General features: G+C 38.1%; 1 protein-coding gene across 8 annotated transcripts in view; it reads left to right on the plus strand.

Moving 5' to 3' along the window:
* prox1a (prospero homeobox 1a) overlaps positions 1 to 11,748 on the plus strand; it is a 132,300-nt gene extending 120,552 nt beyond the window's left edge. For 6 of the 8 annotated variants that reach the window (XM_038811423.1, XM_038811476.1, XM_038811430.1 and 3 more), the window contains one exon: positions 4,430 to 11,748. In XM_038811423.1, the coding sequence (XP_038667351.1) occupies positions 4,430 to 4,618 (189 nt within the window). In that variant the 3' untranslated portion in view covers positions 4,619 to 11,748. The remainder of the gene's footprint in view (positions 1 to 4,429) is intronic. The other 2 variants (XM_038811467.1, XM_038811486.1) reach the window with 1 other exon arrangement.
* The last annotated feature ends 1,831 nt before the right edge of the window (positions 11,749 to 13,579 follow it).

Raw genomic sequence — 13,579 nt, forward strand, 5'->3', positions numbered from 1 at the left:
ACAATAAATATCAATCAATCAATCAAAAAGAAGTAGGGTATAATGAGTGTCTTAAAGGAGGGGATTAAGGTAGAGATGTGGAGAGGTATAAGAAAACAATTCCAGAGCTGATGTCCTAGAAAACTGAAGGTACAGTTACCAATGGCGGAGCAATTATAATTGGGAATGCACAAGAGACCCTATGTTGAGGAGCTCAATCTCGAGGGTTGTGGGACTAGAGGAGATTACAAAAATAGAGAGGGGCAAGGCTGTGGAGAGATTTGAAAACAAGGATGAGAATTTGAAATTCAGTATGTTTCTTGACTGGGGGCCAATATAAATCAGCGTGTAAAGAGTGGTTGGGGAATTGTTCCAGACGAGTGGAACAGAATTTTGGATGACCTGAAGTTTACAGAGGGTAGAATCATTTTGGATTATTGCCAGGGAGAGGAGTTGGTAGCTCAGGAATGGAGTTTGGAGGAGGACCAAAAACAAAATGGCTTTAGTATTCCCAATATTTAATTGGTGTAAATTTCTGCTCATCCAGTACTGGATGTCAGATAAGCAGATGATAATTTAGCAATAGTGGAGGAGTCAAGAGAGTTGGTGCTGAGGTAGAGCTGGGAGTCATCAATGTGAAAACCAATACTGTGCCTTCGGATGATCCGTCAGCAAGGGGCTGCATGCAGATGAGAATTAGGAGCGGCAAAAATAGACCATTTGGTGCCACCAGAGGTCACTGTAAGGGAGCAGGAAAAGAAGCCATTGCAAGTGATTCTATGACTAATTAAATAGATTAAAATGGAATCATATGCGAGCAGTTCCACCTAGCTAAATGACAGTAGAGAAGCATTGGAAGAGAATGGTGTAGTCTATTGTGTCAGAGGCTGTAAACAGATTGAGAAGGATAAGGAGGGAATGGTTTATCTTTGTCTCAGTCTAATTCAGGAAAATTTTGCATTCATAAGAAATTTTTTCACCAGGTCACACACCAGCGTATATTGATCTGCAAAAAGTGGGAGGAACAAGTTGGAATGAGATTATGGCCAGGTTTTTCTGCTTATGTGCTAACTAGCAAGAACAACAATAAATTATATTTATATAGCACCTCTAATGTAATAAAGGATCCCAAGGAGCTTTATAGAGGGATTATAAAAATAAAATGTGACACTTAACCACATGAGATATTAAGGCTAACAACCAAACAAATGGAGTGTCTTAAAGGAGGAAAGAGAGACGGGAAGGTTTAGTCAGGGAGTCCCAGCTCAAAGCATGGCCACCAACATCAGGAAAGTGTGAATTAGAGGAGCACAGAATTCTCGAAATAGTGTAGCACTGCAAGAGACTACCGTGATGGTGAGGGGCCAGGTCATGGAGGAAGGATCTGAAAAGAAGGATGAGAATCTTAAAATTGAGATGTTATTTGAGGGTTGATCAACGAGGCAGTGGTGATGGGTGAAATGGATTTACTGCAAGTTAGACCCTTAAACAACATCTTGATTTTAAAAATTCCCTGCCCAATTTTACCTGCTCCGGGGATCCAGGGGCTATCTTCTCCTGCAATCCTTGCAGCTGCCACTGACACGCTCTTGGTGTTGCCGGGACTGATTGGCCAGCAGGTCCAGAGGGTGGGACTTCATCCCCAGTGAAGGGTGGATGCCCTACTTAGCCCTTGTTTAGCCACCCCGCAGTGCCTTCCGGCTGTGGGGCGGGTGGGCCTGAAGCATGTTAGAACCATGCTGACTGTGTTCCCCCTCCCCCACACTCGGTATAATTCAGCCCTAAAGCAAAACCTTAGGAATCAAATTCTTTGCACTCTATATTTAAATAACACAGCTTATTTAATAAATGTATGTCCAGAAGGAAAAATTGGAATCTTGAATTTATTTATAGATCTACGTATCTCCATATCAACCAGTTCATTCTGTTAGATGTTTCTTAATCAAAATAATCCTAGCAACTCAACAATCAACAAAGAACCATTTCACAATGCTATAAATTGCAATGAATGTGTTACAGCCTACATTTCTAGGTCCAACACTCTAAATGCCTCTGGCTCCTAGCACTTGGACTGTTCCACCTATTCATTCCTGCAATACCAGGTTGTGAGGATAATTTCAGTCTAGAGGTAACAGCATGACTAGGAGTTTTAGCACTGGTAGGAGTGAGTTGGAGATGGAAAAAAGTTAACCCCCCCTTCCACCCACCTGTGTCCTATGATCCAGCATTGGCCCTGGAACTGTGTCTTATTGCATTGCCAGCAGCCACCACTGTCTTGGTGTGGCTGTCTGTAATGGAGAGCCTCCAGACTCTGATATTCCAGCAGCTCTCAAGGACAGGATTTCACCCAAATTGTGTGGGAGGCCCAACACTGGCTTGTTAATTGCCTCATGGGAACTTAATTCCACCAGAACCTTCGGAAGCGACCGGGGGTTCTTGTCGGTTCCCCAACCGATGGGGAGGATTTGCGTCGCTGGAACAAATTCCAATCTATTGTTTTTCAGAGAACTGATATTCTGCTGCCAAAACTGATAACCAATTTGCATTTATTAGAAATATCATCTGAGTGAGTGATGCAATGAGCTGAATGTACAACCAAGAAGTCCATAAACACTAACTCAAATGAATGGTTGTGCGACATCAATCAAGGGTATTTCTATCCAAGTATTTTGTGCTGATCTTAATGGCTTGCACCTTTGTAGTCAGCGGTGATGCAATGTTGCCTACAGCTGACCTTGATGAAAGGTGTCTGCAAAGATCTATCAATCTCTGTGACTTAGATTTCCCCTTTCCCAACTTTAATTTGAATCTGGAGTCAAGCCAAGGGGATCTTCAAGTCTAGCAACAGTGATATCATCCAGCAGGGTAAGTAGCCAACCACATTGAAACATCCTCACAGCCAACAAATCAGGGAGTTAAAATGTGCTGATTATCCTTCACTTTTAATTACATTTTACAGAGAGCAAAATAAATGCTTGTGGCAAATACATGAGAAGCTGAAATATTAAAAATTCTTTAAAACAATTTATTAACTTCTTTTAAAATCAGTCTGGAAAAATGTGACTTTTTATACAAATATGAAATTAGTTTTCCAGGGCCAGAGAGGTTCTTCAGTACTTATGAATCAATACATCATTAAAAACCCAATTACATTTCATTGACCAGGCTAACCTTTTCAGGGCAACTTAACAGCATTATATGGGGGCCAGTTTAGCTCATTTGGCTAGACAGCTGGTTCAGGATGCACTCAGCAGCACAGGTCATCTTGTCATCTAGGACAAGGGAAACTTTACCTTTGGGGATTGGTTTAGCTCAGTTGGCTGGACAGCTGATTTGTGATGCAGAGTGAGGCCAATAGCGTGGATTCAATTCCCGTACTGGCTGAGATTATTCATGAAGGCCCCACCTTCTCCACCTTATCCCTCACCTGAGGTGTGGTGATCCTCAGGTTAAATCACCATCAGTCAGCTCTCCCCTCAAAGGGGGAAGTAGCCTATGGTCAACTGGCAACTTTACCTTTATCTTTTAATTGATTACAGTCTGTGGGAACTGCAACAGTGGAGAAACCTAGAATTATTGACAGCACCTTCTGAATTTCTGCATTCAACTTCACACGTGCAGATTCCAAAGGTTGCTGTAGGTTTCGGAGACGACAGTTTTACAGTCATTACTGCTGCTAAATCTGGGCCAAGATGCTACAAGTAGATTGAGATGAAAACATTAATATTCATCATAAAACATCACTTCATGATATCAAGCTTAATAGGTAAAATGATATATCAAGGCTTTACAATGAACACAAGTACATTAATGTCCATATATTGCACTGAGCTAATGGAATTCAGTCTTGCATTCCTTTTGAAAATATGTACTCTGAAGTACCCTTATTGTCCCTATAAACATCCGTGAAATGAGGTGTCACCTTAACTTAATTTTTAATTCATTCCAAAATATAAAAATTAAATGGAAAATATACCTAGTAAATGTTAAAAATTTGGTTGTAGAGTTGAGTAGTGAATTAAAGTATAACACCGTCTGAAGGTAATTACTGTTACCTTCTTATGTCATTGCTATATTCTTATTGAGTCAAATTGTTGACCTATTTAGTATGCAAATTGCAGAAACAGCTTCTTCTGCATCAAAAATAAAATTATAGAAGATGTTGAAAGCTTGCACAATGCATTCGAGCCTCCGAGTGTGGAGATAGATAAGTCTGATTGCTGGAATGAAAAAGGATAAAATGTAAAGATCATCTTTCTAGAAATAGCCTTCCTGGAATAAACTGGAAACTGTTAACTTTGCCATATATAGGGGCTGGCTGCACAGAGCTGCAGCAGACCTCGGGGAGGTTGATGAAAGCTCATCCTTCCTCCCCTCCCCTTTTAATGAATCAGAGACTTTGGATTGAAATTGAAAACTCTACTAATGTCATTGTCTCCTTCTGTATCAGCAGGTTCCGGAGAGGTTCTTGGAAGTGGCTCAGATCACATTACGAGAGTTTTTCAATGCCATTGTTGCAGGCAAAGACGTTGATCCTTCCTGGAAGAAGGCCATCTACAAGGTCATTTGCAAGCTGGACAGCGAGGTCCCTGAGGTTTTCAAATCTCCAAACTGCCTACAAGAGCTACTACATGAGTAAAGATGCCGAGAGCCATCTGAATGTATCAGATGTAATATACCCCTTATGTTCTGATGTCCAATCCTTGTATTGTTGCTTTTCTCAGCTCTGATTTGTTCATTTCCCCCCTAATGTTTTACCCTTTTACATTTGACCTTGTAAGAAGATTATTCACCACAGCCTTGAACCCACAAAAACTGATACCTGAACCCTTCTGTTTTTGAAGATTAGATTTGATTTGATTTGGTTCACTGAAAGAAAAAACTGAAGTGTGAGAGTGTACTTTTATTTTTTTATTTCAAGGTAGGATATTACACCTAAAGTAATCTGCTCTGTCAGACCGAAGGATTTATTAATGATTACTTGTGGCAAATGGCAAATAACTATGACATCATTTGGACAACAAAGTAGCTGTCATTGGATACAACACTACACACTAGGAGGGTTTCACCCAGCTATATCATTATACGAGATGTCTAAACCTGCTATTGTTTTGATCTCGGGTAAAATACCAGTTGATCTTTGCCCCAGAGTAGAATGCACCATATCGTCAAACCTTACCCGGTGTCCTTTCTAAATCTACATTACCACCGCCTTTGCAAATGGCAAATATTTGATTCTTCAGCCTTTAACTAATATCACTCTTTGTGCTAACCCTTATCTTACAACCAGCTATTGCTTCCTCACTGAAATTAACTATTCCTGCCAAGATTCGTTATTTTTTTTTCACTAAAACTGGCCACTTCATGAGACTGAACAATTCCAAAACTGGCTTCCTGAGACTGAACAATTCTGCTTTCTCACAGTGACCGAGAATTGGGTTTCAGTGCACTTCTGATGATTCCAAATTAATTCTGTAAAAGTTCATCGCTCACCAGATCACCAGGGCTAGGTTTTACCCTCCAGGGAATGAGAAAAAAACAATGCTGTTAGTTTTTACTGAATTGTGATTTTTTTAAAAACAAATTTCTTAAATGTTTCTATTTGGCTGTCCAGTCAGCTTGGTGTTCATTAGCACCAGTCTACATTAAACAGACAGCTGAGATTTTTTTTATGGAGTTATTGATGTACTCCGTTAATATTACTTTTTATTTACTGAAGCAATTGTACTGTACCCAGTTCTTGAGTACCCTGTAAACTGACAGATTTTCAAAGCAAGAAATGTGCTGTGAACTTTATTGGAGACTTTTTTTGGCTCTGCTGCTTAAAGTAATACTAATGTAACACTTTGCGTTGCATAGTATCACTGAAGAAAAGGAACTTGAAAATTGAATTGAATTAATGAGAATGTGTCAGTTTACCACTTCCGAAACCATGGAAAGACATCAGATTGTCATTGTTTAAATTAGAGGGAATCCATTCAGGTACAAAAAGAGAGAGAAAAAAAATCTCAAATGCAAAAAACAAATGTGCTTTAAGGTGCAAAACATTATGAGAGTACTGTTGAGTGCATTATTGTAATTAGAATACAGATTATTTGTGAAAATGGTTGCTTGTACATAGTGTGCAAACATTCTATTGACACGGAAAATTGCATGTGCATAAACATGCCATACTGTTAGCATCAGTTTTAAACTAAATTGCTCACCACAGGGAATTTGAGGCTGCGACCAGATTTAATCTGATTTCTTGTTAACTGCAACTATATGAAAGAAATTACATTCTGTTTTAAATCATTTGCAAGGACATCTATAGTATTAAATCTGATTTGATGCCACTTCACAAATAGCAAGATTTCTCCCCCTCATCCCATTATCTTCTGTAGCAGTTTGGTTTTTATGTTGACAGTGACTGCTGAAAGCGTCTTGGGTCACTAGATGAAGAGAACATGCTGAACCGTGTACAATCTTTAAAAAATTTATATATAATATATATACATATTTACGCAGTCGTACTGCAATTGCCCTCATTAGTCTGATTTAATTGTCATTGGAGTGTGACCTTTAATAGTAGTGTATTTATTTTATTTGCCAACAAATTACTACTGAGAGCAAACTTCTATATATAACTTTGTGATCTATAGCTGTATCTGTGCCAGCTTATTTGACTTTAAACCAATCCATTTTGATCATACACATTTTGAATCAATCAGATCCACCAACCAGCACATTGACAAGATATTTTAAAATGACTATCCTGAGGTATAATAAACTGTTAGAACTGGATTTGAATATAGCCACTCTGCCTTTAATTGCAGTTTCTGATGAAATGATGAAGCATGCAAGTGTGCACTTTCCGAAAACACAATTTAAGATATTATATTAAAGGATTGGCATAATTATTGCACCTTTTTGTAACGTGTCTAGATAGAATGATGTTTCAACTTGCCAGCTCACCGCAATCCAGTGATTCATTGGTACAAAAGACAACTATGCTGATCTCTTGTTACAATGCTCGATCCCTGGAACCAGAGGGCAAAAATGGATCTGTTCCAGTTTCTGCCTTAGTTAAAACTGATTCATGTCAAACCTACTGGTTTATGGTGTGTTACAGATTTCTTTTTGTCTAACTGGGAAATCAAATCTACACAACTCAGTGTTAAATGAGTTGTGTCATCAGGAATTCCTGGTGTGCAAGCTGGAAATTCCTGATTGTAAGCAGTGATTCACTCAACAATTTCCAAGCTGCAGAAAGGCTGATACTGCATTATAATTTTGTTCAATAAATATTATCAGAAACAATTCCAGTAAGTTCCCAATCCACTACCTTAGACAATACTAAACTGAAGTATAGTTAGTTAGTTAGAATGGCTTAGACCATTCTAAACTGTTAACTACAATTGGTCATCACCTGACTCTTCTCAGCAAAATGACCTTGTCACTTTATGGTACGTCCATAATTGTTTTTTATCCTTTCACTGGCATTGATCTATATTTAGGGTTGAAATAAAACCACTCCTGGATATACAAAGCTAAATTTAGGATTTCTGTGTTATTTTTCCCTCTATTTTATATAAATAATACATGAATTCTTCATGCAGTTCACCAATACTGAATTCTATTTTCAACTTATGGATCTGTTGGTTAAATGGCATCTGCAGGTCTGTATTTTCACTGTAAACATCGGCACTGAGTATTCAAGATTAGAACTGGACAAATGTGCATCACTGCAGAATTTGCATTCAGCATAATCTGAATTAATTTAATTTAAAACTGGGTACAAAAACTGTTCAGGCTATGGAGCCTTGTACGTTGGATTTCAACATTAAAAACCTTATGCCCTATAGAATGTATAAATACATCAACACTTTCTGGAACATATTTGGAAAACATTGTACAGTACATTTTCAAACTTTAAAACAAAACGTAATCCCAATTTGTGATGTAATTTTTAATAATTTTGAGGTAGGGATTATGTTGGCAAGCTACTGTACTTTGAGTAGATGAATAATGAGGATCAAAATGATTTATATAGTAAAGGTTTAGCATTTGTTAGAAACCAAGAGGAGAATGTGGTACAATAAAGTAAATTAACCATTCATATTGATAATGATGTAGCACTAGAGCATTAATGGAATTCATTATTTTTGATTTATTTTGCACAGAAGTGTTGCTTACAGCCTCAAGAGGTTATAAAATTAGAATTTGTCATAAAAAAGAAAATTTGAACTTTACTGCAGCAAAAACACTGAGCCAATGCAAGGATTAAATGTTTTTTTATTAAAATTCTATATTAAATTTACCATCATGTAGGGCAGATAATAACTGGCACCGAGAGGCCTATTGTCAATTTAATAATTCAAGGTTCATGAGAATTACAAAATAGTGTTTTTGGTTTACCTAATTTGTTCATGATTCAATTTAATCTGAAAATTGGAGTTCTCTGAAGATGAGCAGAGCACTTAAAATCTTAGAGTATACAAAATTTTATGTATTTTCTACATTTACAATTTAAAAGCTGTTAAGAGTGTGAGTACCCCCAATGCCACAGTTTAACTAGTTGTAAGTGCAGTTGATGGATAGAAATGCAGGGAAGCAATTAATGTCGGCACATAGCCTTAAAACCTGCTGACTTCAAATTAACAGCACAATGCCTGCAATGCCCTGTCATTATTATAAAGCACTTGCAGTATCTGCAGACTTTAGGCAACGCAGACAATAGCAACGGAGTGCCAATGTATTCACTATGCATCTAAACCAAGTCTGTCTTTTTAATTTTGGTATGCCCCAAAGTGCTGAATGTTTTATTTTGGTTGCATTCTACACTCTTCCTCGGTCCTGCCTGACAGAATTATGTACCAGTCACTCAGTCTCAATTAGTACTGACATGTTGTGACGATGAAATTTGAAATCCAACTTGTCTAATGAAATTAGTCATGAGTATTGGTGGTCCTATTATTGGACTGACCTTGAAGACTACAAGCTAACAGTTCTGTCCTGACATTACAATGTGGTCCCAATTAGAGGGGCAATGATTATTATAAACAGAGTAAAGGCCCTACCACCTTGTTTAATTGTTTTGGAGATTAGAGGATAATGTGTGTAAGATCGGTCAAATAATTGAATTGTGCACAAGATTGCAAACTTTATCATATACCCTGGCATTTTGTAACAAAAAAAAACAATTGGATTCTAAAGAATTTCAGTACCTCTATTCTGTAATGATTGCACCGCTGGTCTAAAAGGAGAGTTTTGTAATATGATTTTAATAAAGACACGTTCAACAGTCTAATTGTAATTCCATTTAAACTAATTTCTCTTTGTGCAGTATATAAAGAATGTTCTGGAAATTTTATTTGAACTGGAATGCTTTTATGAGAGCCATAATGCCTTTGTGCCTCCAGCTACATTTTCCTTACAAACCTGAGATTATCTCGATTGCTTCACAAGGTTTTCTGTCATTATACTGGCATACACTTTACGTATTCATGATGTAACAGCTACAAGAGGCAGGAGATCAGATGTTTTAGAATGGAAATTTATATAGTTTATTATGAGCTCATGATGGATGCTATATCTGTAAATTAATTCCCGTTTTCCGTACTCTTATTGCTAATAGAAATTTAACATTGCATATAAACCTGAGGTGATATCCTGTGCCTAGACCTTAAATGCACCAGCTTGAAGGATACAGACACCTTCAATTTACCAATTTTCCACATAGACAGTTGTTCTTGTGCCTTCTGTGGCTGAACATTTTGTGTTTTGGAATTCTTGAGGATTTCCTTTTTATTCATAACCCACTGCAATAAATGCCAGATTTTTTTTTCCTGCAGTTTACCGTGATGGTAATAGCTATGCACATATTGTATCTTTATAAAAATTAAACAGCTGGAAAAAATTTTTGAAGAGAATTTTTAGAACAGTTTGATAAAGCAAATTATTTTTTCCTCTTCGACTGCTCAGCATTCGAGTTTGGGAAATCTTGTAGAGAAGCCAATTTTTTGTAACTGTGGTGCAGATTTTGTGTTTTCATAGATTATAAAAAGTAGTATAGAAGCAATATTTCATATGATGTGTTTAACGTGTGAAGTGAAAGCTGATTTTTCCCTTTAGATGGACAACTTTTCTATTTTAGACTTGCTGAAAATATGTTTTGTGAAGAGAATGTTTTACTGTGACCTCTGCGACACTTATATTTATGACTATTGCAGGATTTGTCGCAGAGAATGTTCACAGTAGTGAAAAATTTACATGGCAGATATTGAGTTGTAGTATTTAAATCGTATGAGGTATTTGCTCACATATTTTGTTGCAGTTAGATTGTGCCTCAGAATATCAAAAGCTGGTAATTGCTTTAAGTTTCTGAATTAAATATTTTTGATTTTTTAAACATGCTGTTGTAAAGTAACTGCATTAAAATATGTGGGTAAATACAAAGAAGTTTAAAAAGGGAGCCCTCGAGAAATGCTAACCTTAAATTACCATTTTTCACCTAATTTGTTTTGCATCCTCTTTTCTTCCTCTTATATTTTTCAACTAATCACTTTTCACATCCGATTTATGTTGCGAAACATATTGCTATCACAGGAAATACAATGCATGATGTGATACTGATCAAAAGTATGTATTTAATTTTCTTTGAAAAATACCTATTGCCATTTTCCCCTCAAATGTAATTTCATTACCCCTTGGAATTCTTATTATATTTATAAAAATTCTTTTACATTCACTTCATGGTTTATTGTATTCAAAATCCACAAATACTGCGCTCATTACTCATTATGACTTCTGTATCTTGTAAAATATTTACAGAATGTATATTGCATCTACCCAGTAAATAAATGAGTAACTGGATGAATCCTGAAACCTTTCTTGTGGTGATGTCGGTGGCACAGAAATCAACAGCTACAGCAAAAGCACACGCACTTGTAAATTATGTAATTTACCCAAATCCTGACCACGTATGATTTTTTTTTGAGTGGTAGTTTAATGTTGACCTGTTTTCTGAGAACTCCCTTCAAATTGAATGATAAGGGAGATGGCTATTTTGGAAATGGTTACTGTGTATTGCACTTCTATTGCAGAATGTGAAGTTGAATGAAACACGCTCATCTTGTCATAGAGAACTGTGGGATATGAACTGCCTGCGATGAAAACGCTTGTATGTATATGGTTGCAGAAAAGTGACAAAAACACTGCCTTTATATTATTTAGCAATATGTTGTACATAACGTTATGCTCCTTTTTGTATTAAATACCCGTTAATTTGAAAATAGTGCAGTAATTGAAACTGACCTAGTCAGTGTTTTTGATTTTTTTTTTCTAGCTAGAAACCATTTTGATTGTGGAATTTTGTTGTTGTTGTCAATTGTTCTGAAACTTTGCATAATTTATTGGTTTTAATTTATCCTAATTTATTTGAAGGTGTACAATTTTGTATTACCAGGGATGTACTGTAATAATTGATCATATAATGAAATGATAGCCCTGTCCATGTTATAGGGGTGCAGTAGCCAACTGACTGAAGCAATCCTTATTAAATTCTGCTTGGCAGCTACTAAATTTTGAAGATGAAACCTTTTGTTGAATAACTGATTTTATTTTGTGTGTTTTAAGCTTTTTTGTATGGTATCCAGACTTTTACCTTTGCTTTGTACCACCTACAGACTACAGTAGTTCAATTGCCTTGTGTGCCTTCCATTCTTCTCTAAACTGAATGTATGTGCAGTATATATGCAAGCTTGTGCAGAATAAATATAATTCCAGATACACGTTTGCACTTATTTTGTGTTTGCTTTCCACAAGTTTTTAGTTTTTGTGGTTGAAAGCTTTCATTCACACTTAAACAGCAACTGAAAGAAGTTCATACAAGAAGCTGAACCTGAGCAGTAGGCGTTTTAATGTCCTTGTACTACGGAGCCTTTTTCTGTGCTTTTATTTTCTTGTTTGGATATTAATGTGGAGAAAATCATCAGTAAATAACCACGGTTTGTTTTTTAAAAAAAACTTTAACTTGACTAGTGCAGGAGAAACCCAATTTGAATGCATAAATTGCAACGGTGCAGGACATACTCCCAAGGAAATCCCAGGCAGTGTTTCAAAATTATTTTACTTATTCTGGAAGCAGTGGATATGGACAATTGATAAAACCTTCAACTCTCCCATGACATTGCTCAGGGTAAAAGATAGAAGAGCATTGTGCAATGTAATTATTCTGCCTCTGAGGTGAAATTATGTTTGAGGTAGTCTGTACCGTTTAAGGCCACAAAGTCTAGAACATAGAACAGTGCAGCACAGAACAGACCCTTCGGCCCTCGATGTTGTGCCGAGCAATGATCACCCTACTCAAACCCATGTATCCACCCTATACCCGTAACCCAACAAACCCCCCCCCCCCCCCCCCCCATACCTTACTTATTTTAGGACACTACGGGCAATTTAGCATGGCCAATCCACCTAACCTGCACATCTTTGGACTGTGGGAGGAAACCGGAGCACCCGGAGGAAACCCACGCACACACTGGTAGGACGTGCAGACTCCGCACAGACAGTGACCCAGCCGGGAATCGAACATGGGACCCTGGAGCTGTGAAGCATTTATGCTAACCACGATGCTACCGTGCTGCTCTAATTAGGCATATCTTAAGATCAATGGAATGATAGTTTTTTTTAATTACAATTTCATTGATAAGTCCCTTATTTTCAATTGTGATTTGTTGATATTTGCTCAATATTCCGTTTACACTTCAAAATATGCGGATGCGATTGTCCGGCCACATTGCGCCTGGCGCAAATCCCGCTGGGTTGGGAGACTTGCAGGAGAGGCCCAAAATGAGATTTCGCCAATCCGTTTCTGATGCTCCTGGTCACTCCAGCCAATGTGATTAACATATTAAAAGTAACAGTTAAATATTAATTATCCCACCCACTGGCACAACGTGAAGCCGGCACGGATCACTATGGGTCTCCACAAACCGAGACCCGACACTGGGGTACTTGGAGGCCATTATAGCACCCGGGTGGTCAGGCACAGGCCAGGCTGACATTACCAAGGGACAAGGTGTGATGGGAGGGCTTTAGTGCCAGTAATCCTTGGGGGAGGGGGTTCATAGAATCCTTACAGTGCAGAAGGAGGCCATTCGGCCTATTGAGTCTGCACCGGCTCTTGGAAAGAGTACCCTTTTTAAGACCATGCCTCCGCCCTATCGGCATGGTGGCACAGTGGTTAGCACTGCTGCCTGACTGCGCCAGGGTCCCGGGTTGAATTCCGGCCTTGGGTCACTGTGTGGAGTTGGCACATTCTCCCCATACCTGCGTCTGTTTCCTCGAGATGCTCCAGTTTCCTCCCACAGTCCAAAAATGTGCAGATTAGGTGGATTGACCATGCTAATTTGACACTTAATCTCCAGAAGGTTAGGTAGGGTTATGAGGATAGGGTGGGTCTAGCTAGAGTGCTCTTTCGGATGATCGGTGCAGACCCAATGGGCCAAATGACCTCCTTCTGCACTGTAAGGGTTCTATGATCCCAGTAACCCCGCCTAACTCTTTGGGCACGAAGGGGCAATTTATCATGGCCAATCCACCTAACCTGCACATCTTT

The sequence above is a fragment of the Scyliorhinus canicula genome, chromosome 1 (genome assembly GCF_902713615.1).
Source record: "Scyliorhinus canicula chromosome 1, sScyCan1.1, whole genome shotgun sequence".
Taxonomy (NCBI): domain Eukaryota; kingdom Metazoa; phylum Chordata; class Chondrichthyes; order Carcharhiniformes; family Scyliorhinidae; genus Scyliorhinus; species Scyliorhinus canicula.